Raw genomic sequence first — 20041 nt, 5'->3', positions numbered from 1 at the left:
TAACGTCTCTATAATCGAACCGTAGCCGAAGAAATAAAAACTTCTCGGTTAGCGCAGCACGGCTCATTTTATACCATAGTCTCTTGATTACTTCGACTGTGGGGTTCGAGTTGAAGAAGGCTTAGAAAGCGGGTTCTGCTCACTCAATCACCTCAGGTAAACTTTTTATTCAGGGTTATTAACATATTTTGTAAGCTCTTTATTACGAAACGCGCTGTGCGTGCTTTAGGTACTACGATTAGCCTTTAGCTTCATAAAAGATATCATGATTCGACGGAGATTACAACAGTTTATTGCTGTAAATCAGTCCGTTGAAAACGTAACTCTACGCAGATGATGGTGGTTATCTAGCATAACCGCTCCATGATAATTACAACATGTGCAGAAGCTCCATTACCTCAACTATTTATTTACATTATTGACCACATTCGAAACCGGTATTTTATCTTTATTTATCGATAATTTAATTAATGGTATTCGTCGTATTGCTGCCACAGAAATAATAAATCGGGAGCAGTTAACATGGACGACTTCATTAATTTTATGGATCGCTTCAAATTCTACACACGTAATTTGTTTCCTTTACATCGGAAAAAATTCGAAAATTTTCTAATTTGGCGCCTGATTATACAGCACCGCACAAGTTTGATCCGCTGCATTATTTAAACATTTTTATGGGCTAATTACACGAAGACCAGTTTGTGGTATCACAATTATTGTGGTTACTGTGGTAAAATTGTAAAACGTCCAAGTTTTACTGTTTTAGGATTAAAACTGTCACAGTTACGGAATTTAATATAATGTGGACATTTTTCGTTAGTTTTAAACTAAATTTTTTTAAAAGTTTTCTATTTTTCTCTAAAAATTTGGAAATTACCACAGCTCAAAAACTAGACAAAAATAGTAAAATCTACTAATTTTATTGTTTACTCAATTTTATACAAAGTGGTGGACATTTTTGGCTCGTTTCAAAGTAAATTTTTCTAAAAATTCTGTGTTTTTGCTCTAAAATTTAGAAATTTATTCTGCTCAATTGTGAATATGTCGAAGATAACAAAATTTCGAAACGTTGCTTGTTTACGATTGAAACCGCCAAAGCTATGCAATTTAATAGAAAATAGTGACAATTTTTGGCTTTGTTCGAGGTGAAAATTTCAAAATTTCTGTTTTTTGTTCAAAATTTTTGAAAGTTAACTTACCGCAAGAACAAGACTAAAATAGTAAAACCTCCAAATTTTACTCTTTTATAATTTAAATTGTCAAAGTTATGGCATTTAAAATAAAGCGGTCGACATGTTAAAGTAGTTTCTAAATAAAATTTTTTAAAAATTCTGTTTTTTTGCTGTAAAATTTTGGAAATTAACACAGCTCCAAAACAGGGGGGGGAATAGTAAAACCTCTAAGTTTTACTATTTTAGAATTAAACTATCAAAGTTACGGAATTTAATATAAAGTGATAAACATTTTTGGTTAGTTTTAAACTAAAATTTTCCAAAAGTTTTGTATTTTGCTCTAAAATTTTGGAAATACCACTGCACAAAAACTAAACAAACATTGTGAAATCTACAAATTTTACTCTTTTACCATTGAAACTGTCTAAGTTACGCAATTTTATACAAAGTCGCGAACACTTTTGGCTCGTTTCAAAGTAAATTTTTCGAAAAATTCTATTTTTTGCTCTAAAGTTTTGAAGCAGCTCATAAACGGAGGAAAATAGTAAAACCTTCAAATTTTATTGTTTTGGAATTAAAACTGTAAAGTTACGCACTTGAGAATCAAGCGGTGGACATTTTTTATTCATATCAAAAAGAATATTTTCTAAAAATCCTGGTTTTTTACTCTGAATTTTTGAAAATTAACTCCACTCAGGAACAAGACAAAAATTGGAAAACTTCCAAATTTTACTGTTTTAGAATTAAAACTGTCAAAGTTACGCGATTTTATTCAATGTGGTGCTCATTTTTGATTTATTTCAAAACGAATATTTTCTAAAAATTCAGTTTTTTATTCTAAAATTTTGGAAATTTATTCTGCTTAGTTGTAAACATGTCGAGAATAAGAAAATTTCCAAACTTTGCTTGTTTACGATTGAAACTGCCAAAATTATGAAATTTAATAGAACGTAGTGGCAATTTTTGCTTTGTTTGACGTGAAAATTTCAAAAAAAATTTGTTTTTTGCTCTAAATTTTTAGAAGTTAAATCAGCTTAAGAACAAGACAAAAATAGTAAAACTTCCCAAGTTTTACTGTTTTATTATTAAAACTGTCAAAGTTATGGCATTTAAAATAAAGCGGTGGACATTTTTGGATCGTTTCTAAATGAAATTTTTTTTTGTAAAATTTTGGAAGTTAACAGGTGAAAAACGGGGAAAAAAACCTCCAAATTTTACTGTTTTAGGATTAAAAACAAATATAAAGTGGTAAACATTTTTGGTTCGTTTCAAAGTAATTTTTTCTAAAAATTGTGTTTTTTGCTTTAAAAGTAGACAATTAACCAAGCTCAAAAAGTAGATAAGAATAGTAAAATCTACTAATTTTACTGTTTTACCAATATAACTGGCAAAGTTATGCAATTTTATACAAAGTGGTGGACATTTTTGGGTCGTTTCAAAGCAAATTTTTCTAAAAATTCTGTTTTTTGCTCTGAAATTTTGGAAGTTAACACAGCACAAAAACAAGACAGAAGTAGTAAAACGCCCAAATTTTATTAATTCAGATTCAAACTGTGGACATTTTTGGTATGTTTGAAAATAATGTCCGAAAAATTTTTTTTTGCTGCAAAATTTTCCCATTTTGCACAGTTGAAAATAACAAAATCCCCAAACTTTGCTTGTTTACGATTGAAACCGCCAAAGTTAAGAAGTTTCTTATAAAGTAGTAGAGAATTTTGGTTTGAGTAGTGGAGAATTTTGGTTTGTTTGAAGTATAAATTTCTCAAAATTCTGTTTTCGCTCTAAATATTCGAAGGTAACCCAGCTCAACAACAAGACAAAATTAGTAAAACCTCCAAATAATGAGCCTTCGAACGTGATAATCTGAAACCGGAAGATCAAAAGTATGATGAGGCTGTCGAGCACTCTCGCATTGAATTCCTCTCAATTCAATGAAACATTACACTATTTTGACATGTTGGTAACACTGTAACTGTCACGACATGACAACAATGACAACTTTTCATATCAATTCATGTCAAAGAGACGTTGAAATAACAACCACGGCCACAAATATGGCCAAATAGCCGATAACGCAAAAACTGCGTCCATTTCTGCTTTCGCACGACCGGAAGTGGTTTAATTTTGAGCGACACTTCCTCCAAATTTTGAAACAATTATTACTAATCTTTAATCTAGGTCTAGGGTCTGACAGTTGAAATGTATTTCACGGATAATTTACACCGGAATAGAACTATTTCAGTGGGAAAATGATAAAATATAATAATAAAATTATAACTCTTGTCTGACCGAAATATGCTTTATAAAAATGGCGATAGGGACAGTGACAAAGTATAAAGAATTTCAATTAAAATTCCATTTCGTCGAAGAATTTAAAACAACACTGATACCACAGTTCTATTTATACCCGTAATGTGCAGGGGGAGCAGAGTTTTCAAATATTTATCAGGTCATTTATGTAATTATCTTCTTCAAACAAATGGAACACATTTTTTTGGTCGAGCGACAACAATAATAAATCTCCCGCTCGCATGAAAATGGAAATTAATAAATTAGTGACGGAAATGAATATACACGAATAAAACCGAAATGTTAAGTGCTGCACTAAATGGCGTTACTAACAAAGATAAAAACTCTTAATTTGGATACATATTTGAGTAATAGACCATGGAATATAAAGTATGGTAAATGGGCCTTGGGATAATTTATGGGCTGTCAAGAATAAGTGTCCACACTTGGCAGGCAGCTTCTTCGCCGCTATTTTAATCTCATTTTTTATCACTTATTGATTTGTTACCTCCAGCCGCGTTGCCGTTATCAAAAAATCTTTTGGTCGATTACAACGCTTCGTGTGCAGAAAGGAAATTATACAATTTCGGAATTCAAATTGAAATCTAAACGAGTATTGGTCAGAGGCGCGTGGAAAATTTATTAAACCTCATTCTTCCTGCTGAGAATTTTTTACAGGCGCCAACTTTAAAATGCGGCTCTGTGTAAATTAACAGGTATTTTATTATTTCTTTAAGTTTTTTATCATTATATTTTGCGTTTAGGTATTAAAACACTTGTCAGTTGCTTGTGGAGCCATCTATTAATCAAAATTGACATGACTGTATTACCGGTACCTATCTAAGATTTTTGTTATTCAATTTCAACGAAACTTTGGTACTTTTGAGAATGTACTGCTTTATAAATTATCTGAAAGTAAATTACTAAATGTCGGAAATTTTAGCTTGTCGTAAAATGAAAATTTACAAAATTTGTGTATTTCTTTCTACAATTTTGCAATTGGGTGGAATTACAACACGATTAAAAAACAATAAAATTTTAGAAAACGTCTCTTACATTAGCGAGTTCTTAAATTACAAAGTTTCAATTTTCAGAATTTACTAGTCATTAAGAGTAAATTAAGTAGAGTAAATTTCAAGTTTGTAACTGTACCTAAGCTAATTTAAAAAATTTTGATTCGATGACGAACAATGAATAATAATTAAAAATTTTCAAATACGTCATATTTTGTGTCATAACTTAGAAAGTTCTCTTGCTACAGGATTCAAATTTTTAGGATTTACTAGTCAGGATTAGTATAATAACCACATTAACTTTCAAAGCTGTAGCTGCATCAAGACAATTAAAAAAAAAATTATTCTATGAGATACCATAAATAGTTAAAATTTTAAGAAAACATATTTCAAGAAAGTTTTCAAGCTACAAAATTGAAATTTTGAGGATTTACTATCCAAAGTCAGTGAATTAAACAGAGCAAATTTCAGATTTGTAGGTGCATAAAAAATTGTAAATTTTTGATTGCATGTTCAACTATAAATAAATAGTCGAATTTTTGAGAAAATGTCATATTTTGTTCTAAAAATTAAACAGTTCATAACCCAAAAAAAAATTGATTTTTTAGTATTTTCTTGTAAGGATCAGTACATTAAGCAAACTTAATTTCAAATTAATCCAGAATCCAGAGAAATTTGCAAAATGTTTTCCATGATTAACCACAAATCGTCAAAAATTTTAGAAACCGTCAAATTTTCTGTCATAACTTACACAGTTCTCAAGATACAGGGTTGAAATTTTCAGGACTTACAAGTTAAAATTAGGACATTCACTAAAGTAAATTTCAAATTTGTAGCTTAATCGAGGCAAATTTGAAAAATGTTTGTTTTATAATGAATAACAAATCGTCAAAAATTTTAGAAAACGCAAATTTCGTAGTTGTAACATTAAAATTTTAAAAATTACGATTTTTTTGTGTCTTTTGTTCCAAAATCTTTGCAATTTGGTAGAGGTAATACACTATTTAAAAACAGAAATTTTCCAAAATTTCATAATTATAGTACTTAAATTACCAAAATTACGAATTTTAGCGAAGGATAGCCGAAATTTAGGCTTGTTTTTAAATGAAAATTTCTAAAATGAGTATCATTGATTCCACAATTTTGCAATTTGGTGGAGTTAGAACAAGAGTCAAAAACAATAACTTTCCCAAATGTCATAGCTGGGGCACTAAAATTCCAAAAAATATGAATTTTTTTTAGAATGTTGGAAATTTTTGTGTCGTTTTCAACACGAAAGTTTCCAAAATTTGTGTCTATAATTTTGTAATTTGGCGGTAATACACTGTTCAAAAACAGGAACTTCTGTTAATGTCATAGTTAAAAACTATCTAAAATTACCAAAATTACGAATTTTTAAGAAGGATCCGGAATTTTTGCTCGTCTTCAAAATGAAAATTTCTAAAATGTGTGTCTCTTATTCCACAATTTTACTCTTTTGAGGAGTTAAAATACAGATCAAAAACAAAAACTTCGCGAAATTTCAGAGCTGTAGCACTAAAATTCCAAAAAGTACAATTGTTTTTGGAGAATGTCAGAAATTTTTAGTTCGTCATTAAAACGAAAATTTCCAAAATTTGTGTATTTTGATCCACAATTTTGTAAATTGGTATAGTTAATACACCACTTAAGAACATTGATTTTCCCAAATTTTATAGTTTTAGCACTAAAATTACTGAAGTAAAGCAGAATAGTTTAGTTTTTAAAATTCCGCATTTTTCGCATGCACAGACCAAAATAATTAATTCTAGAAATGTTTACAAAACTGTTATAGGAGTTATATTGGTGGGGTATGGTGGCCAATTAAGTACATTTTTAAGGAAAAAATACTTTATTGACTTTACTTGACACTACGTACTTCAAAATGGCGACCAAGTAATAAATATCAAGTTTTCTAAAAGTATGATTTGTAAATCGTTAAATTCTTTGCGGCAAAAATGACGATGTTCGATGTCTTTTCGCGTGTAATTAGGCGATGTCAAAAAGCCGCCTGAGAACACCTGCAAAAAGTGTCGCTTTGAACAAATATTTAAAAGCCTCGGCGTCTTTGTGATGTGCAGTCATTGTGCCTTTTTCGGTTTTTATTTGTTTTCAGGAAGGGTTCTTTCGGTGAGATTCTTTTGTCTAATGTTTGATCTTCTCTGTTTGTTATTGCCGCGGCTAGAATTTAAGAGATTCTTTTTCCATTCTACACATCGCTCGCCTTTTTTTATCTATATTCCCCAGGATTCTTATACCGCGAAACGCGACATCCTGAATACCTCGAACTTCATTTATTTACATCCGACATGGAAAAATGCTATAAATAACATTATTTCATGCATCGGAGAATTATAGGGCGCAAAGAACTGAAACAGGGCGACCGCGGCCAGATGCCCGCGTTTATTTATTTACATTTTCGCTCAAGAGGTAAACATACATACTTTCAAAAACAGGTTTACACAAGTGGAATCAGTAGGACGAAAAACATTGTGCCGTTTTAGAGCGACTACGAAACGAAATTACCAGAACTTGGAAGCATCTTAGTTTTATTGCCGATAAAATTGTTTTGGGATGCTTTGTGTACAAGCAATCAATAAACGACGAAGCATTACATGATTTTAACTATGGCATTTAAGATACGACGCTCCGGTTGAAATTTCGAGCGATAAAATAGAAAATATGTCGGCGGCTGTAATTCTTCTAACATTGTTTAAAGACTGAAAGGGCCATTAAGCCATTTAGACTACGAACTGCACGCAAGCTAGGGCTCCATTAAATTTAAAATAGAGATAAAATTGCCACGAAACTAAAACAAACTTTCGAAAAGAGAGTGACACATCATGGAGTCTTATCTATGGGTACTTAAAGTTTTATGATCATCTTGATTGCGGTAACATGCTGGTGATTGAAAGCTAAATTGATTTGCATTATTATTTAATGGTGTGAAGTTCAATCAATGGTGTTTGCTTTGATTTCAACTAAAGCAAAATCGACGGGCTTCAAGCTGAATTTTAATTAGGATTATTATTATTGTTACTACCTGTGGGTCTGGGTGGTCGAGCTGTAAATGTTCTAGTTAAATATTTATCGCTGAGGCGTTTTTCTAATTTCATTTTTAACGAGAAATGCGCGACTTTTTCCTTTTGTTAAAGCGTGTAATAAAACTACGGAGTTTCGACTTTTTCTCCAAGTTTAGTCTTTGTGATTTGACATGGTTAATAAGGCCACTGAATTTCATTGTTTTATTGTAGAACCTACCGAAGATACAGATTTTTCTCGGAATTCTTTTATTTTTTTAAATAGACTTTTAGCCATTTGGCACACTTAATAATCATATCAAAAGTATAAGTTTATAGTAACTAAAAATTTCACTATTTTACCGTAAAGCAAGACAAATTGAAAATTTGACGGAAAATTATGAAAATTTATTACCTTTTTAATTCTTTAATTTTTTTTATGGTAAAGTGTCATAATTAGGCACGGTTAAGTATCCTGTCGAAAGTAATATTGTCCTAAAATTTTATTACTATTTTGTAACCACAAATTTCTTATAAAAATAAAGGAAAATGTTTGTCAATTTCTAAAAATAAATAAAAAAGTTTATTGTTTTGACATAATTAAGAAAAGGGTATTTGTTATTTGAGTTTAAAAATGAAAATTTTTCGAATTTCCTAATATGGACCCATTGGGCGAGCTGAAATTAATAACTTCAATTTTGAGTGTTTTAACATTAAAACCGTGATCGCAGGATTTAATGGAAAATATTTATTTTTGAATAAAATATCAAAATTTATATTTCCAAAATTTTCTTTTTTGTTTTCAGGATGAAAATAGTGGCGTATAATTTATCATATTTACTGATTTGTCTTTTAAACTGTGCAATTGAGGAAATGTAATAGAAAAGTTTGGGTTGCAAATTCGTCCTAAAATGAAAAATTCGAAAAGCTTTACTAAAGTCCTGTAATTTTTTATTTTATTTAATAAACGTGTCTAAAGGAATAAACTCGCAAATTTCATTGCTTTTACATACATGAAAATTGTAAATTTACCGAATTTAACACAAAATTTTGGATTTCGGGTTTATCCCAACAATCAGAAATTTTCAAATTTTTATCTCATGATCAAAACTATCCCATTTACTACATTCAAAGAACACTTTTAAACCAATAAGTCCACTAAATTTTATTGCTTTACTGTTAAAACTATCGGACTTACAGACTTACAGAATTAATTGGATAATTTTGAAATTCAAATTTGTAATGAGTAGAAATAAGTTACAAATTATTAATGTCTTACTATTTATTTGTTTTATTATATTTAAAATACAATTCACCATATTTCATTATTTTTTCGCAAAAACAACCGAAGCAAAACATTTTTCTTGAAAATTTTGGATATTTTTTTAAATAGTGTTTATAAAGTTTGGTTGTTTCCAAAAATTGTAGCCATTTGGCACACTTAACAGGCGTGTCAAAAGTACAGTCTAAAATAATGGGAAGTATAATTTTGATTAGGTATGTAATTGCTAGAGTTGCGAAGTACATACAGGGTGTTTTTGAAATATGGGCGGGAAAAAATCCATTACAGCTTATTGTAAGTAAAGGAAGTTGGCAGGTTTCGTTTTTTAAATTGTTGTCTCAGTTTTAAGAGAAAAATAATGTGCAAATGACAGAATATTAAAGAAAATTTTCACTTGCGAGTTTGTCCTAAAAATAAAAAAATTGACTTTCCGTTCTAAAGACCTGTAATTTAGAACATTCAATAAACGTTTCCAAAGGAATAAAAACATCATTTTTTTGTTTTCTCGTGAAAACTGTTGGATGTACTGAATTTTATACAAAATTTTAAATTTCGATTTTGCCTCACAAATCGAAAATTCTAAAAAAATTTGTTTCGTGTTTCAAAATGCTCAAATTTAGTACAGTCAAAGAACACTTATAAAACCAATAAACCGACCAAATTTTATTGCTGCTTCTTTAAAACTGATGCACTTAGAGAATTAATTTGAAAATTTTAAGATTTGAGTTTTTACTAGGTTCACAAATAATAAATTTCTCGAAATGTATTTGCTAAAAAAACATCAAATTTAGTTTTTTTACTGATACTGAAGAATTTTGCGATTTGCCAGTCATTATTAGGCATGTAAAAAAAGTAAACAATATATTAATTTAACTATTTAGTTTACAAATTTTGAAAAATTATAGAAATGTTTCTTTATTTCGGCAAATTAAAAATAGAATGAATCGAAATAGTGTGGTCGATATAAGAAATTGTAAGATCCAAGAGAGTCTGAAAATTTGAGAAATCTGAAAAATGTAATTAAATTTAAAAAAATCGAAGGAATTATTTAAAAAGTTTTTAAAATTCTAAGAAATACGAAGATGTTGAAAACCTAAGAAAGTCCTCACGATATTGTCTTTGAAAATAATCTAAAGAAAGAATAATAGAAAATTTTAGGAAAAATCTCGTGAATTTGAAGAATCTGAACTATTCTGAGGAGGTTCAATCAAAAAAACCCAAAAATTTTAAGCATCTAGAAATATGTGAAGAAATGCAAGAATTCTAAGGAATTCGGTAAATTTAAATGTATTTGAAGCTTCAGAATATTCAAAACTTGGTAGATTTAGAAGATCTGGATATTTAATTAAAAGAAATTAAAAAAGACCGGTTTAACCAGTAAGTTAATTGCATAATTGCATTATGCAATTAAATTAATCGCGCATCTACATTGACGAATATTTAATATAGCTTCTGTAAATCGGGCCAAAATTTTGCATTGTTAAGATATTTTCTGAGAGTTCGTGTCATATTTTCCCCTCTTTGATCAAAACTGCCAAACCAAACCACAAATCGCAAGATAGACATCACCATTATACAAATTTCAGACCTAGAAATAAATAATGCATTTAATCGCTGAGCATAAATAATTTAAATTTGTAACCGTCGAACGCAAGTTATCTCGTGATAAGGTTGGTAATTAGAATCAAATCGAGCCGTAACAGATAGTCTGCCAGTGATTTGTGGATTATTTGATAACGAAATGAAATGTAATTAATTTTGCTATGATTTAGGGACAGAAGTGTGTTGTTGCCTACTAATGAGCTTGCTGTAGCGCAGATGCATCGTTTTGACGGGATTAAACGGGGAAAGTTTAGTTATTAGTTATTAGTTATTAGCCAGGGGAGATATTAGATTAAGGTGATACTGAGCTAAGAATATTGGTTCTGCATCTCCTTATTATTTCAATTTAGCAGTAATGAAGAAAAAGCAGTTGCGGAGGGAAGATAAGATAAAATGAAATTACTAACAATAAAACGAAATAAACCTGTGAAACGTTGAATTGTAATCACACGCGAACCGTGGAAATTATGATGTTAAATAAAGCTCTTGCAATAATACTTCCAGAGTACACTAAACATTCGTCTAATTAAAATTTGTCGAAAGAGCAAAATGCGCTCCACCAAAAAGCTTTTTGTAGAGTGGTTTCCTGTTACAACTATGCACAAAGAAGCACATAGCCGGCTTTTAACTGTTATTATCTCAATCACCACTCTAATTAAAAATACCCTCTACGTGAACCGAAGAAACTACTTCTCCTCCCACCACTTGGGGATGAAATTTTCATTCAATTCCGGTTTCTTGTTACCACGTTATTTATTCACTGAATCGATCCGCAAACTCGCCGTTGATAATTTCATGCAAATTGTCGACACAATGGCGTTGCTTTAATTATGGACCATAAACAAAAATGGCGAAACTTGCTAGGCGAAGAAGTCATGTGTGACCCAGAATGGCTGCTTCCGGCAGTTCGAGCGCAACAAAGAGCTCGTAACCTGATCAAGACTCACCGACTCATCTCCTAAGCTCTATTCGACCATGCACAAATCCCACCAAACTTGCCTGAAAGAGAAACTTTTCAAGTGTTCAACGTATTGACGGTTTCTGATTCAATCCGGACTAATACAGTAATGAATCGATTTAATAAATGGGTTTTTTATTCAAAGTGCTTCGGTTTGATTAATTAGATTGCAAAATGACCAATAGAGGATTTGGCTAGTTGTAAAGTAATTATGAAAATTAAAAATGCTACCAGATCCCAAAATTACAAGAAATGTTAAGTTTTTCAATATTTGGCCGTTCTAATATTAAAATAATTAAAAAACAATTAAAATTGCTAAGTTTTCTTCGCAATATCAAATTCTGTTAGCTCGCTTTCATTTGAAAGAAGCGAGAAAAACAAGAAGACGAAGACGAAGACCAGGGAGGACATCTATTTTTGAACGTTCCTTTTTACGTTTTTTTAATTCGTCGAAATAAAAAATAAGAGTCCAACAGTTATTTGCTAGAACTGTAGGTCTTCAGAAATTACAATTTTAACCAAATTATTATTCCCTACTTTTTTTATTACTTACTCATACAGGGTGATGAAAAAAAGGCGCCCATGAGGGAAGTACCATGTCCTTTTCAGTTAAACCATTTCAGAAATCAAAGCAAAGTTAATCTAAACCTATTCTTTTTACAATATGGATTCTTTAAAAAAAACGTGGCTATGCTGTCTAACCGTTTCTAATAAAATTTTACTTTCGTTAGTCCCCGCAACTAAGGAACTAATACTAAGAGCTTTACAATGTTGCAACATTGAAAAATTTCTTACAAAGCCAAGAAATAGTACTTTTTAAAGTTTATGAAACTTGGTTTAAAGCACTTGTTCTTTTATTGGAACAGAATATCATTAACTGTAAAAAAGTGATGTCTAACAATGAAATTATTATCCAAATAGAGTTTGATGATTTATAAAAGAGAGCTTCTATCTTACGAGTTGTTTAAAAAGCACAAATTTCATTTTGGTTTTCAATCTTGGACTTAGGAAAGAATTAGCTGCAATATGACAGGCAGCATAGGCGCCTTTTTTTTACCACCCTGTATATTTTGATCGGATAAGAACCTCATTCACTGAGTTCAATGCGTCTGAAAACGGTCAAGAGTATATTTGTCTATTTGTATTTCGTTATTTTTTTTCTTTACAAAACATTTTTGTTTAGAAGAAATACAAATTATAAGACCTTATAGCTGACTTTAAGAGCAAATATGTATACTGCGAATTGTCATTCCATAAAGTTCTTCTCCGCGACATGTTCCGAACAAGCCTATAATCATAAAGAGATCTAAAGATGTACATAAAGAAATCAATATAATTTATATTAACAGTTGTCAACAATCAAAGGTCTATAGCACTATAGCTACCAAACTTTTAAATTGATAAATCCACCATTTATGCAGTAGCTTTGACAACTAATGCACTACAAGTCTGCCAAAAATGCATCGAAAAAATTTTGCACAATTTTGATTAAAATAAGAATTAAGTGCAAATCTCCAGGAGTATCATTTTACCTATGGACTAGAGGTAAAATGATTTCTTTTCATCGTAAGGATGTGTTATGTTCAAAAAGTTTTATAAGTTAAACAAAAGTTAGTGGAAACAGTGAATATATTTAAGCATTAAGATAAAAACCAAATAAACTTTAATAAGGGTAACAACAAAATAGAGACTCTTATTGAAGACAAATAAACATTAAAAGAATTAAATTTTTTTTGAAAAAACGAAAAGTTTTTCTGATTTTAAAAGTTTTTAATTCTGCTAAACAGAAATTGCAGTGAATATATTTTTCTTTTCATCTACTCTTGCAGATTGATTATGAGCCCATTTTCGACACACTGCATCTAATCCAATCCTCTTCGTTTAAAGAGTGAATATATTTTTTACAACGAAAAATACATTCTGAAAAGATTCTTTCCTCGCTTTTGTTTTTTATTACTGTCTTTTGTCAAACATCACACAATTATTCATCTTAGAGGTAAAATGATCTCTGGATCGTGATCGTTTTACCCCGAATAAGAACAAAGAACATAATCTATAAATTTACAATATGCAATGTTGCAACCAAATCTACAAAGAATTGAAAGTTTAATGTTAATCTTTTAAAACACCACAGGTGTCATTTTGAAATTTTAATTTGAAAGGTAAAATACACTTGATTAAAAAATGCCTTACCTTAGATCGAATCAAGGAAAAACACAAATATCGCTGTAAGTTTTTTGAATATTCACCGAACTGCTTGTTTGCAATATCCGCAGGTTCAGCAACATATTTAATCATTTCATTGATAGATGGAACTAAGGGCAGTTTGAGAATCAAAGGGAATCATTTTAACTCGAAGAATCATTTTACCCCGGCTTCCCCTACTAACTTAGACGGGCCGTTAATTATACACTTTCTTTAAATTACACATGTTGGCAATACAAAGTTCACAGGGTTTTTGCAAATTCTGGTATTTAAAAATTCAGCCATTGTTTATTTTGCTCATGGTATGCGCTCATTGGTCTCTAGCGCATGGTTGAACAAATTGTCTCTGGCGGCTAGTTGGACTACTTGTCTCTAATACGGGTAGTTGGACTACTTGTAAATAAAAGAGTTGGGGGAGTAGCCTTGTAGTTGAAGTAATTGTAAAAAAAGACAGTCGGGGGAGTTGCCGTGTAGTTGGACTACTTGTAAAAACACACGCGGGGGAGTATAGTATATCCGGTGAGAGATTGGGAGATTTCGACAGTTGACATATAGGTTGGTAGCAAATTATGCTGCAAAATACACTAAAAACACTAAATTTCTACGCGAAATGGGTTGACAAGGTTGTCAGTAACTGAGGTGTGTTCATAAAGTGGGACGTCTGTTGGAGCGTTTGACGTCAGAGTGATGTGATTATCACTGAGATTCGCCAGACTGTTGTTGCGTTTATGAACGGTTTCTGTGGTTATTTAAATGTTCGACAAATAGGTACATCACCTACATACAAAACGCAATTTTCGCGAAAATTCATGACTAAAACTATGCCAAATTTCCGATATCGATATCTTAAGAGTAAACTTAAGTTATTATACGTCATTGCACGCAGAATTTTACGCAGATTCTAAATCAGGGATTTTAATTTAGATCCGACAACAGATAACTGAGTTATGGCCGATCAAAGTTTCGGAAAGTTGATTTTCATTTTTCGTTATTTTTAAAGTTAAATATCTCGAAAACTATTTGAGATATTGAGATGCGGTTTGCGCCATTCTTTTTCTCGGCTCATTTTACGTTAGAAAACGTTATCAAAAGCCCAAAATTCGATAGTCGATTTTTCAGGAAAAAAAATTCCGACTCAAACGATGAAAATTTTTAATTTTTTTTATTTTTGGCTATAATTTGTAAACTATTTGTCCGATAGATCTCAAATTGGGCCAGTAGATAGATTTCGAGCTCCTCTTTCGACTGATGTATAATTCAAAGCTATTAAACGCCGTTTTCATTTTGAAAACATTGATTGAAAATCACCCAAAAATGATGTTTTCAAAACAGTTTTTGGCCAATGCCTCGTTTATTTATTAAGCAAACTCAACAAATTTGGGTCTCATTTTACGCAGAATGTCACGCTGAATCCAAAAACATAAGAATTTTTAATTTTCGTCAACAAATAGCTGAGTTATGGCCTTTTGAAAATTTGGGTTGTCGCCAGAACAATTCGTGCTCAATATCTCAGAAATTATTGCAGATAATAAGATGCGGTTTGCGTCATCGTTTTTCTCGCGAGTTTTTACATAAGAAATAGTTCATAGATTTTTCAAAAGTCGAAATTTACAAATTTTTGCAAAAATTTATGACCAAAACTATGCAAACTTCTGATATCGACATCTCGCTTATTTTTTAGAGTAAACTTGAGTTATTATACACCAGTGTATGCAGAATTTTCCGTAGATTCCAAATCTGGGATTTAAATTCAGATTCGACAACAAATAACTGAGTTATGAGTTTCTCATTTTTCCTAATTAGTACGATCGATCTCAAATTTCTCCATTAGATAGATCTTGTGCTTCTTTTCCGATTTAGGAATTTGACCAAAATCATTGGTGCGGGAGAAGCTGGTTGATATTATAAAATGTACATTTTATGAACGCTTTTGTGTCACATTTTACACAGAGTGATTTTTATGAACGCAGCCCTGGGGTTATTTTGTCATTTTAAATTTCGCGCGTATGGTACACTTTTTATTGCGTAGATTTAGTGACTTTTCTGCCATTCAAACTCTCATTGTACGAACTATAACTATGTAGTTGGGCTTATTGTCAAAAAACACGCGGAGGAGTAGCCGTGTAGTTGGACCACTTGTAAACAAATATTACAGCCCGAGGATTAGTCATGTAGTTGGAATACATATATTTTATATCAAACCTTAGTGAGGTCCAAAGGTTGATCCTGGCCCGAAATTTGGGACTGTACCCAAAAACTGTGTCGAGGAATGTACTTGATAGGGATATTTTTAAACACCAAAAGTTGCCGACATGCATGGCAGCATTTTGACAGGAACGTCAAAATTTGTAAACATTGATGAGACATTTGCATTTCGCGTTGAAATAACATTAAAAACTGTTGAATTCTTTCGAAAATATGAAGTTATTGCATTAAAAATTGGGATGGTTTTTAAATAAGTGGTTTCTTTGTTTGTTATTAACAGTGAAGTATTTGAATCTCGCCGACTAGCAGTTTACTATTGTGTTTTTGAAACACGAATGTTTAATCACCTAATTAAAGGATTAAAGAGGACAAGAGAAGTGATGCAAGTGAAACTAGAATGAAATCTTAACCGAAATCTTGCCCTACTCGTCCACAAAGAAGTAGTAAATTCAAAATTTGATAAATTTGCTCTAACCTGAACCACTCTAGTTGGAAACTGTCTGATTTTACTTCATGAATGTTTGCAACTGTACTGCGTTTGCGTAAATTCAGCACACATTATTAACTTTATGACCAAATGCCCTACTTATGTCAAACTCTAAAGGAATCTTCAAACTCTAGCATTGTTAAATTTTTCGCAATGAATTGTTGTCAAAGGCAAACACCACTTTTCTTGTAGTTTATAAATAATAAGCATAAAGCATAGATGTCAATGTTATCTCTAAACCGAGCTACAAATCAGTTTTTGCTTCAAAAGTTTCTTCACACACGCTACTCTTACTGCATTGATGTGCAAAATGATATAATGAAATCTTGAAATCATAAATCTGATATAATCTTGCCCCAAAAAGCCTATGGATGAGTTTAGGGCGTACCTCTTCGTATTAGATGTAACGGATGTAACCTATCATTGCGAAGTCTTCAATGGCAACTTACGCACCTCTTTTTTAGTGTTTTGCCAACTACTTTCAATTTACAGTGCAGTTTTTAAGAGCCAGCGAAGTTCATAAATTTAAGTTTGTAGGTTAGTGTAAACAAATCCATTTTGACATATTGACGTTTGACACGATATCCCCCTCTTCTTCAAAACACCCCAATTAGTACCAACTTTAATGAATTTTACTAACACAATACAATACACTGGTCATTCATGTATACTAGTTAACACTAAAATGGAGGCCACACTATCAATTGGTATGACATATACTTGTAAATAAATAAAAAAGTTGTAAGAGTGACCGTGTTAAAAATAGAAAAATTGGGTGTCTCATATTGATCAGAAAAAAAATAGCGAAGCCTGTATGTTTATGGATTTTTTTTGATATAAAATTTTGTGTTTTTTTTGTATTTTCATTTGTGATGTTAGGGAACAAAGTGAGAAACAGAAAATCGAGGGCCACCTAGTAGCATCTAAATTCGGATGCCCCCAAATTGGACCCATTTCCATTCGTATTTATCCATCAAAACATTGCATCTGCTGACCACCGGCGTGAAATCCACATGTTAATTCTGTTTGTTTTTCCAGCTGATCGACGCGAGCTACCGGAGTAGTCCATCTTTCCAGACGTCGGCTGTGATCGTGCTGTGTTCCGTTGGTATCTTCGTTTTCATAGCCATTATTCTCGTGTGGAAGTGAGTATTTTTTTTTGAAATTCGATAAATCCCCGAAAACTTAATTTATTAGAAAGCGCGTATTCGGAAAGAGACCTGGCCACATAAATTGTGTTGGCTTCGTCAGTATAACTAGTCAGATAAGCGAACCGTGGAGTGGAGGGCACAGACAAAGCTGAACCGTTCAAAACAATGCAAGAGGAGTTGGAAAATACTCGTGGGAAGCACGCAAGGCGTCCAAAATAAATCTGGCCCGGATTTTTAATCCCGAGGAATGTTCTTAGAGAACAATGAATGTTGCAAATGGATTAAAATTAACCCGGCCTAGTCGAAAATCTACTCAATTAAAGAGATATCTCAGTTGCAATAATTTCCTCCAACTTTGCGAATTTAAATATTTATTTATCATAAAACTTGGGAAATTAGCATTTAGAAGAGATTTCCATTCTGAGTAATTCCTGTCTAAGCCGAAACGTATTTGGAGAATCAATTTTCTAGTTTCTCGGCCTTATTATCGCACAGTTTTATTGCCGGGGAAAGAAATAATATCCAGAGTTTTCGTGTTGTTAATGAAACTCTCTAATTCTATTTCGGAAGTTTTAGTCGGAATTTCAATGTCTCTTCTGTATTTTAACAAGGGAGCAATCTTCAGATATAAAAATGTATAAGCGGAAGTGGTGGCTTTCAGAAGCTCTTGATCTCTTGTAGACCGGAAGTAGATGTTTGTGGGCTGGCGAGCGTGCATAATACCCAAAACCGTCAAGAAAACTTGGTGGGGAACTAACGTTTGACTTATTATTGGCCGGTTCCCACCAGATTATTTCGAGGGACATGATTAGAACTGCATAATTAGAGGGGCGGTCTCTTCTTCCATTGCTTCGATATTCTAATCTCCCAAAATCGACCCAACACACTCCCGTCTTCCGTATTTAGACCTCGTTGTCGAGAAGATATGTGAAAAACAGCTGTTTCAGACACTACTTTATGGGATTTTAATCCGCGGTGGATTTTCTGCGGTTCTTCTCGAAATCGTCGACTTGTGCTGCAATTTCTCGAGCTATAGAATGTCTGGCATTTGAACAAGGGATGCCTCTGAACACACTCAAATTCTTACGATTTTTGCTCTACGTTTTATCCTGCGTTTAGTTTTCTCTTGATTAAAAACATGACGGTGCTTCAACGATCGGCTCCGGCGGATTTTATTTGGCCACATATTATTTCTTTTTTCATTTCATTATTTGTATTTATCTACTTATTTGATTCAACTCCAAAGAGTCCAAAAATGTGAACATTATCTTCGTAGCCAAGACTCCAAAAATGGTAACACTTGATTTTATTTCGACTTTCTGTGTAATTGTTGATGTTATCTTTGATCACGAAAGTGTCTGAAGCAAGAACTGATTAACATATAAACGTTCATAACATTTACTTTCATTTGATAACTGATTTAATCTATAGAATGTCGACGTTATTAGACATATCTACAAGTTAATTGGAACTTTGGAATTTTTTCCGCGCATGTTATTAAATTTGACAAAACTTGTCGTTCCGTACAATAAATAATCTGAAATTGGTTATGTAGTTATGTATGTGTGCGCAAATAAACAGAATTCCAGTACACAATAAATTAATGTTTATCACCGCTCAACTCTTTTTGTCGCCAAAACCGTCACCGCCCGCCAGTTTGCAGAAACTTTATATTTGTTTTCTATTTTCGAATAAACGTGTTTTAACTTGGTTGGAAAGTCGTGTTTCATTTCGCAAAAATAACGACGTGCCGGCTAACAATGTGACCAACCTTGTGGAAATTATCTCGAATGGCAGTAGCGATTTCCTCTTCAAAATTATATTGAATTTTCGTTATTGTTTACAGTACACTGACCATTGGCGTCGGATCTGGTAAATGCGCTTTTATTGGATTGATATTCGCTAAATTAAAAGCTTGTAGACGTCTCGTCTCGAGTATAAGGAACTGCTATTTTCTGAAAATCTTAATCACGTCTGAGACTCATAAAAATCTATTTGAACGGATAAAGTGGCACTATTTTAAAGTGGAGGAATGCGATCAAAATCGCTCAAATCAGGTCTAAATCTATTTTGTTCGCATTCATAACAAAAAATTTGTAATGGCGTATTTTTAAGTTTTCTAGAATCTAGGTTTAACTCCATTAATCTGCAAAATTGTAGAACGAAAAACGCTAATTTTAGAAATTGTTATTTTTAATTTAATTTTAATTTTGGTGCTACAGCTTGGAAATTTGGAGAATTTGTGAGTCGTGTATTTTTTCAAGCAAAATTGTGGAGCATAAGACATTATGATAACGAGGCAAAAATTTCCGACATCTTCCATAAAATTCGTATTTTGGTAATTTTAGTGCTACATTTATGAAATTTGGAAAAATTATTATTTTTGAGTCGTGTATTAACTTTACTTAATAACAAAAATATAGAGTAAAAGACCCAAATTTAAAAAAAAATTATTTTAAAACGACGCATAAATTTCCAGCATCCTTCTCAAAAATTCGTAATTTTGGTAATTTTCGTAATTTTCTACAATTATGAAATTTGGATAAGTTACAATTTTTGAGTCGTGTATTGACTCTATCAAATGACAAAATTGTAGAGTAAAAGGCACACATTTTATAAATTTTTATTTTGAAGACAAG

The 20041-nt window shown here is 31.7% G+C and overlaps 1 protein-coding gene across 3 annotated transcripts in view; it reads left to right on the top strand.

Moving 5' to 3' along the window:
* pxb (putative Hedgehog signaling attenuator pxb) overlaps positions 1-20041 on the top strand; it is a 289900-nt gene that overhangs the window by 253033 nt on the left and 16826 nt on the right. For all 3 annotated transcript variants that reach the window (XM_088034682.1, XM_088034677.1, XM_088034689.1), the window contains one exon: positions 17290-17396. In XM_088034682.1, the coding sequence (XP_087890808.1) occupies positions 17290-17396 (107 nt within the window). The remainder of the gene's footprint in view (positions 1-17289; positions 17397-20041) is intronic.

The sequence above is a fragment of the Gnatocerus cornutus genome, chromosome 1, assembly GCF_029298725.1.
Source record: "Gnatocerus cornutus isolate USDA-ARS CGAHR chromosome 1, icGnaCorn1.1, whole genome shotgun sequence".
NCBI lineage: Eukaryota > Metazoa > Arthropoda > Insecta > Coleoptera > Tenebrionidae > Gnatocerus > Gnatocerus cornutus.
Note: the sequence above shows the minus strand (reverse complement) of the source record. Positions and strands in the feature narration are given on the sequence as shown.